The sequence below is a fragment of the Stylophora pistillata genome, chromosome 1 (genome assembly GCF_964205215.1).
Source record: "Stylophora pistillata chromosome 1, jaStyPist1.2, whole genome shotgun sequence".
Taxonomy (NCBI): domain Eukaryota; kingdom Metazoa; phylum Cnidaria; class Anthozoa; order Scleractinia; family Pocilloporidae; genus Stylophora; species Stylophora pistillata.
The window spans coordinates 10,675,648-10,684,292 of record NC_142519.1 but is presented as its reverse complement, the minus strand read 5'-3'; the positions used below and the strand labels follow the sequence as shown (position 1 = coordinate 10,684,292).

The 8,645-nt window shown below is 38.1% G+C and overlaps 1 protein-coding gene across 5 annotated transcripts; it reads left to right on the top strand.

The window, feature by feature from the left end:
• LOC111322066 (uncharacterized) lies at positions 1-8,511 on the top strand. Of its 5 annotated transcripts, none has more exons than XM_088736192.1 (3): positions 1-1,872; positions 2,295-2,515; positions 4,378-6,142. In XM_088736192.1, the coding sequence occupies exons 1-3, from the start codon at positions 966-968 to the stop codon at positions 4,465-4,467; spliced, it is 1,218 nt and encodes a 405-aa protein (XP_088592318.1). In that variant the 5' UTR covers positions 1-965; the 3' UTR covers positions 4,468-6,142. The 5 variants fall into 5 exon arrangements, 4 of the variants coding, with proteins under 4 accessions (XP_088592318.1, XP_088592326.1, XP_022780839.2 ...); XM_088736200.1 differs by lacking the exon at positions 4,378-6,142 and adding an exon at positions 7,684-8,511 and having other exon boundaries at positions 2-1,872; XM_022925104.2 differs by lacking the exon at positions 4,378-6,142 and adding an exon at positions 7,681-8,511 and having other exon boundaries at positions 2-1,872.
• The last annotated feature ends 134 nt before the right edge of the window (positions 8,512-8,645 follow it).

Genomic DNA, 8,645 nt, shown 5'->3' with positions numbered 1-8,645 from the left:
CTAAAACACATCAAAACGGCCTCAAATCGCGAGGAGAACAACAAAGACTACTCTCTATGAAGGTAAGACTTTATTTCTTTGATTATTTCACACAACTTTACATTTACGGAGCTCAAAAGCAAGTCCAACTAAACCACTATACAAACTCTTTAATTATTCACTGTGAAAGAGCCTGTGACAGAGCTTGGGGGACCTGTGGTTTTAAGCCAGCTGGGAAAGCCGCTGACACAGTAGCGCGGAGATCGAAAATTACTCGACAACTAAAACAAAAGTTTACACACACTAAAAAATCGCTAAAAAATGAGGCCGTCGACAACTAATAATTTGCGGTTTAGTTGTCGACAACTTGCGCCACAGACTACGTTTTTTAGTTGTCGATAACTTTTAGTTGTCGATCACAAATAGTTGTCGACAACTGAATCCCTAGTCTGTGGAGGGCCTAAGGTGAAATTGTAAATTGGCCGCCGTAACCATAGTTAGTAAAGGAATAAAGCTGACCTTTCGAGCGTTAGCCCATCGTCAGAGCGAATGGAGGTTGTATATGGTTTTATATGCAGAAAGCGGAGCTACGCCATTGGTGGGAACATGGCAACGGGAAAAACACGACTAAATTAGTGGAATGAAAAGCGTTCGTTGATACCTGTGGGATTAAGAGTGCCGGTTTGACAGATTAACTTTTGTTCAAGAGTTTTGCGGCTTTCCGTGTTGCCTAAATGTAAAGAGAGACCGCAGATTGCCATATGTTGTTTCTGTTTGTATCCATTATTGTTGCGATATATATTATTTTTCCTCGCGCTAACAATGGCCGCTCGAGCGGAAAAAAAAAATTTCTAGCGAAGCGAGTTGCTGAGGCTATCAGAGTGCACTATCGGGATTTTGAGCACGCTTACGTATATTGAATTTGATTGCGCGGTTCTGCTAGCTATGTTCTAACAGCCTCTGGGTAGCAGCGGTAGTGGTTTTGGATGATGCGCATTGCGATAATTATCACACGTCTTTCGATTTGCCACCTCCGAAGTATGGTAACCAAATCTGTTCCTAGGTTATGTCGGAAAAAATTCCTTTACTTGGTCCTCGTCTTATGCCTACTTACACCCGCCGTGGTAAACTTCTGGCGGGGTACATGGTATATGTTTGACCTCCTTTTTCCTGGTGATGCAGTTTTAAGTGCCTTAGTTGGGGTCAATGCGAGTTTCGGGATGATTTTCATAATGACAGCAATAGAGGATCGTTTAAAGAAATTCTTAAACGAAGCGAAAGCGAAGAACGCATTGTATCTCGTTCTTATTTACCTTCTGGCGAACTTGACCGTCGCATCATGGAGAGGGTTGTGGATGATACTAGATCATTACACTACGACTTCTTCTACAAGCGCCGGTGTTTCCCACGGAATTGGATTCTTGATCGTGTTTTTGTTGAAAACACCTAGATCTATAATCGCCGTTCCAGGTTACTGCGTCAGTGAGAGACAGACTGAACCATCAGAAGTGATTCTTACCGTAAAGCATTGTTTAAGGAGCAAGACAGCTTGTTACTCACATGTATTGAACAGTTTTGTCACTGTCTATGTTATAGGTGCAGGTGTTATAGTCTATTGGCGAGGAACATGGATAATTCTGAGTAATGTGACATCGCCATGTGGGTCGAAGTTTACATATTCAGTCCTTCTTTTGGGCTTGGGATACACTGTATTCATTTCATGCTATTTCATGGGCGAGTACTTGTTGTCCTTTGAATTAAACCTGGCGAATTCCTTGTTGACGCGGGCTATGGGAACAGTAGTAGAGAAAAGTTTCCTTTATCTACTGGGGCTTGGAGTGGTGGCTTCATGGCAGGGCATATGGCACTTGATGGATATATACCTTTTATCAGGTTGGTGTTGCTCTTGTTGACTGGTTTAAATTTTAAAAGTTAATTATCTCCCAACTTAACAAGCCATTTTAGTAGCCCAGCAGTTAATATAAGGGCTTGTATACATGAAATGACCCCTGCTAGGAATCAAACTCCACACCTACTATGGCATGTCAGGTTGAAAATTGTGTCTTAACCTTAACTGAGGTCGACCTATTCAGAACTATTTGGAAAATTGATCTCTCTCTCTTTCTCTCTTTTCGGGGTACTTCCCTAAAAGCGCATGTGTTACCAAGTGTCCAAGACTGAACCTGTTCTTGATAAATTTGCAACCTTATTATTCACAAAAATGTTATGTCTGTTAAAAAGTATCCAGACTACATTTTAGGGATAAAGTGATCTGTTTATGAATAATTCTAATTGTCTTCCACCCTTCATATCAGATCAGCCCATAGTCAGTGCCATGGTGGGGCATTTTGTTGCCGCAGGTGTCCTCTTTCTCTCTCAAGGAAGTCTCACCCTACTTAGCCCTCCTGCCACCTGTGCAATTCCAGAAGAAAGAATGCTTGATGGGTTACATTTAGGAAACTTTTTGAAAATAAGGTCTGAAAGCTCCAAAGCTGGTGAAAACTATTCATTAGAGTACCATCTTCCTGAGGAAAATGTAAATACTAGCAATGATAAATTTCAGTTTTTTGTATATGACTATTAAGTAATCAAGATTTTAAGCTCTATCAGTAAATTGTTAAACATTTATTTGGTATTTTCTTTGCATGAATGCTACTCTTATTACAAATTTTAGTTATGATTACCAGGATTACTAGCTCTTAAATCAATTTACGAGATATTTTCAAACGGTATTTTACCTGTATAAGTATTGCATTCATGTTAAAAGAAAATACAGTTAAGTTGTGAAAGCTGTTAACAACTGCCCAAAGGTGCTCAATTTCTGAAAGTAACTACCCTTCGAAGGTGGCATATTCAACAGAAAAAGAAGTCTAAAGAAATGATTGATAGGAAAAATCTCTTTAATTGTTTAAAGCTGACAAAAAAACCTTACTTCACTAACTGAAGAAAGCAGGAATTCAAAATAGCTTTAATTAGGGAAAAACATGTGAAGCATTTATACAAGCTAGAGAAAGAAAAAATCTCTCACAGGTGTTGTTCCACTCATTCACCGACTAAGAATCCAGTAGTATAGAGAGCTACGCCATATACGCAATGTTACACTGTAAAATGTGACAAATGTCCAGCTACTGCTGCATGTAGATTAACATTGTAATTTGATGGTTAGTTTTTTAGGTTTGCTTTCTCATAGAGAAAGGTCTTGCTCAAATTTCCTGAGCATGACTGTATAATTGTGAAGCATGAAAATTTTGCATGCTAATTTTTTCTAGTGGTCCTTGATGTGCAAAATTATAAAGGTTTTTGCAGGAAAAATTAATGACACAAAAAGCAACAGAAATTTGCTCTTGTTAGTTTGATGAAAAAGCCTGCATGGCAGACTCACTTGAAATGTCCATCTATACAGTATTTCCCTTCTGTTTAAGCTAACTAATACCTCATTCACACCAAAGCCTAAACATGCTTTAAAGCTGTTTTGTTAAACATGGTTTAACACAACAGCTCCATAGAAGCTGCTCAAATCAATATTTGGTTGACTTCAAATGTGGCACATTGAAAATACAATTTAGCAATTGCTTGAATCTCGTGGAAAATTTAGTTTTTCAGTTCTCTGCTTCTGATTTTTATTTAGTTAAACCTGGTTTAACTAAACAAGTTTTCTGGTGTGAATGGGATATAAGTTGCAAATAAGAGAATGTTGGGTTTGTTACTCTTATTTTTTCCTGCTGCTTGAACAGAAAATTGCAGAAATTAACTCTTGTAACAAAAAAACTCTCAAATCCACAAAGTGGAACTTTTTCAAATTTTTTATGTACTACAAGCTTGATAAAGGGTTGACATAATTTTACTCAACTCTAATTGTTCCTGTTCTGGTACATTTTTTACACACCATAACCTAGTGAACTCCTGAAAGGTTTGACAGAAAAAGTTACTAAATCTGAAAGTTTGGAAAGGTTTGTTACCTTTAAACTTTATGAAATTTAAGAGTTTTTTCTTCTTTGAACAACACAAATTGCTTGGCATTGTTTCCATAACTCTGGCCATAGTTAGTAGAGGGGACTGGTTAGGAAACGCGGCAAACTTCAGAGGGCCGGCCTATTGTCTGTCCTCTGAGCTTCGCTTGAACGTCACGTGACCAATGACCCTGCACAGAACCAAAACAACATGGAGGACATGAACGACTTATTTTTCTTCGGCGACGATTTTGATGCCATATTGGAAACTTTGGAAAACAAGGAAGAATTACAAGAGCACTTTGTCGAAGCAGCTGACTCTGTACGTCTTTTAGAAGCCTTTAAAACGTTATTTTCGCCCAAAAACTTTGTAATTATTGATGCCCTTAGCAATGGCATCGGTCGTAGTACGACATATTTTTTTTACTGAAAGTCTTTCGATTTTTAGGTTCAATACGAAGAGGGAATTGTTTGCGAGTTGTGCCAAAAGAAATGCAAGCCTAAGGCTGGATTAAAAAGACAAGACAATAAAGCATAAGGAGGAACAAGCGCAGGGAAATCAACCGACTCAAGAAGCCAAATTCACTGCTGAAGACTTCGAAGCGTTATCAATGAAAGCACGAGATAAAAAAATTGAAAGAAAATCTACCCTCAAAGCGTAAAAGAAGAGCTACGAAGATATACGATTGCCTGGGATGAAGAAAATATGAACTCAGAAGTAGAATCCATGTATATGCGTTTGGTTAAAACTGGAAATGCAGAACAATTCTACTCGAAGTACTATTCAAGAATAGGCCTCAATTCAACAAAGATTTTTGTGGGGTTGTCAAGTAATGCGGCAACATTGTTTAGTACCAAAGTGGCTGATTGTTTGATAGCTCACAGCAAACAGAAAGATGAATCACCAAATCCCAATATCCCTACTAAACTGTGTAATAGAGAAATGGCAGGGTTACAAGATATTGGAGGATATGTACTGCACAAGCTTTATAGCAAGGTGAACAATGTATATAATCCCACAGCACATACTGAACAAACAGCTTCAATACTGAAAGCTGGCAAAGCAGAAGATTTGCATGTCGCAGGGAGTCAAAAGCTAATTTCATCTTTAAACCGAGGTGGACTTTGGGTTATTTCTAAACAAGCTCAAACAATTTAAGAGAATAGAACATAATTTTAGGATTCTGACCTCAGGAAGTCTCCAGCTGAAGATTGACAATGTTAAGATAGAATCCAAATCAGCTTGTGATGTTCAATTGGTCAAAGCATATAACACCATGTTGTTGGACTCAGACGCAGTGGTAGATAACAGCATTGCAAAAGATGTTTTGGACAGCATTATTCATTTATGTTACTGTACGGTGTTTTTCACTGGCTAAAGATGTTATACAGAAACACAAAATTCAATGTAAACAAATGAAGACAAAAACACTACGAAAGGAAATTTGTAGAGCCAGCAAAGAACAAGAAAGGCAGATATAGTTAGAATTAAGAGCCTGCCACAATTTGTCAATAAGTAATTTATTACAAAAGATTAATTTGGTAGCTACAACCTGCAACATATTAAATATTACTCATTAATGATTATTTTATAGACAAAATGAGTATAAAGGCTATATGGTTAAAGTATCTAACATAGAGTAACTTATTTATTTTCAGCCAGTCTTCTCGCCAATTCTTGTATTCTGCGTTTCGCGGCGCCGGTAGCTTCCAGATTCCAATTCCTTTACTTCTCCTACTCGTTCCACAGCCAAATACTGAAAAATTTTCACCTGGCATTATGTCCACAGACTTGATTAATGTTTTTAGCTATATTTTGAAGGTAAGATGTCGCTCGATCACGGAGAAAATCCAAAAACTTAAACGCTACGTGACTGTCGAAACAAGCCCGCGGCGCCATTTTGGATTTATGTGTGCAGGGTCATTGTCACGTGACCTCGATAAAATCGAACAATAACCTATCCGACTGAAGTTTGCCGCGTTTCCTAACCAGTCTCCTCTACTAACTATGCTCTGGCATATATAGTAGAAAGCTACAGAGTAGTTTATTTCATGGTTTGGTAACAGAGCTTTTTTCTTTATATTGACAAAAGTGGTGTTGCCTATGTAACAGAAAAACACCTTTTCAGTTTCAATTTGAATGTTTATTTATGCATTTTTCCTTCTTCACTCTTGAAAGTGCATTGAGCCAAAATAAAACATGTGCACATCAATTCAGCATTATGTACATAAGGTTAAAATATATATGAATTTACAACATAATAATGTTGCATTTTAACTGAAAAGGGAAGAAAGAGATGTTACAAATACAACCTAATTTTGTAGAAAGTATTTTTGTACATGATTTGTGGCATTAACCCATTGACACTTACGTGTAACACGTGCCGACGAAAAGTCAAAATTTTGGAGAAACCAAGAAGGCAAACACAATGCGCAGTAAATTTTTAAAAATCAGCTTTTCCAAAAAACAAGCTCCAGTGAAAGAGGACTAATTAAAGAACTTATTTCCGGCGAAAAAAGCGATAGGTGCATATTACGTTTTAACTCAAAAATCAAGATGAAAGATAAAAATCGCTAAATATTTTCGCATGTGTGAAAATAGGCATGTGGATCATATTTCAAAAGGGAATATGCAAATTTGTCCGTGAGTGAAGAGATCTCAAGTTTCATGGAATCTATCAATAGGAAGCAAGACTAAAATGGCCAAGAAATATTTCGGGACGTCAGATTTATTCAAAACAGTTTTTGATTTACTGTAATAAGCGAAAAACGTACGAATTTCTTACGTGTAAAAAGCCCACGCGGTAAAATTCATCATGCTTGGATCGTTGTTTACTTGCCTTCGTGGCCAGAAATTGCGCAGCGTTATGGTGAAAATTCTGAGAAAACTTCGATTTGAGGCAAAATCTTCTATTAAACTATACTTTTTGAACACATTGTTACTCAAACATAATATTTACCGGGCCATCGAATCGTCAAATTGTCGCCAGGCCCTGCTTGAAGTCCGAAAGTTCGGTTTTCACTTTACGTCCATAATTCGCATCGCCTTAGAGAATCGTAATGTCGTTGACTTGAGAGCTTATTCTGTCACTTTTAAGACCTGGATATCCATTCTTTTCCAAGTAGAGTATTCTATAGCATTGTTACTTTACATTCTGAATTCCACAAGGTCTAACTCGATCGCAAATGAACGAAAAATCCGACCTGAAAATTTTGAGGGTCGGCCGCGTGGACGCCATATTTTCAAATTTGATCATTTAGTGAAGACGCATAAAGTAATGCCCCTCTAGTACCCCCTAAAGTCGAAAAAATATATGCGCAAACAACGGATTCTGATTGGCTTATTGATCTCCAAACTATAGAGGAAGTTTGGGGACAAAACTCCACTTAGTATGGGAGGTAGGGGGGAAAGCGTTCTCGCGCGAGGCGATCGCGAAGTTCGGGCGGTTACGGGCGGTTCAGGTGTCAATGGGTTTTAATTTGAATACCAACCAGGACTTTTGAGAACTTTAAAACTTCTAGTGTTCTTTTGAACACCCTTTTACCCTTTGAGGCCTTCCTTCCTGTTAGAATGTATTTTTAATTGGTCATTAAAAATGCATTTTTCCTTAACAAGCTGTGACAAACTTTACTTCTAGATACAGTAACATACCATTAAAAGGATTGTGTAGGTTAATGAACAACTTCGAGTTTTTCCGTTTTCTATTCCCCATTACTCATTCCCAGTTCTTCGTTTTTCTTTTAACAACAGCAGGATTATCCACATGCTGCAGACCTGTTAGTTTGCCTTCAAATTCTCTAAGACACTCAATCATTTACCCTCATTCACATACTTCATGGCATGAATGATGGAGCACCATCCAGTGCACTACCATAAGAAGTAAAAAGAGATAAAGGTACTGGAACTAGTACTGGTTGTAGATGGAAGTGTGAAAAGGATTCATACACCATTATCTCCAATTCACTTACAAAAATTATATAATCCATGGTATAATATAAAGGAAAGTGCTAGAGAACTCTGGTATACCTGCCAACTTTTTCCGAGTCAAATACACGAGATTTTTGTCTCCTTACAACCGGAGTTTCCGAAGTTGTTCCGGCAACTTCCAACAATTTACCAAAGACTTCCGAATGCAACTGAATATGTCCAAAGATGCTCTGATGACTTCTGAACACGTCCAAAGCTATTTGAAGCAACAACAAGCCCAGTTTGTTGGAATATTTAAGGGGAATATGGGATTTAATTTTTGTTGTTAGTGTGCTAAAGAACAAGTCAACTGCATTTCCAAGTCAGGCATGAGAAATTGCCCTCAATGCATGAGATCGATGTCTTTCGGCCGTGGACGCGAGACTCGCGCATCATGCGTGAGAGTTGGCTGGTACAGTATGGTAACCAGGCCATGTGAATACAGCAAACACCATCAATTAGAAAAAATAGGTCCGCAATGCATATATGTGTGGCTTACAAAATTGAGCAGCTTTCTAGTGTCTGATGTCTTATCGAGTTTCTGTTAGAAGAGCTTCGAGACGTACAGTTGAGAAAGAAAGGCAAGAGGCAGGTTGGAGATCGTGGGAGGAGGTGCGGACAGCAGCTACCAATCGAGAGAAGTGGAAAAGCCCTGTGAAGGCCCTATGTGCCACGAGGCATGAAAAGGATTGATGATTAGAAGAGCTAATATCTGATTATGGTTAGATAGTTTTCAATATTGTTCCTGT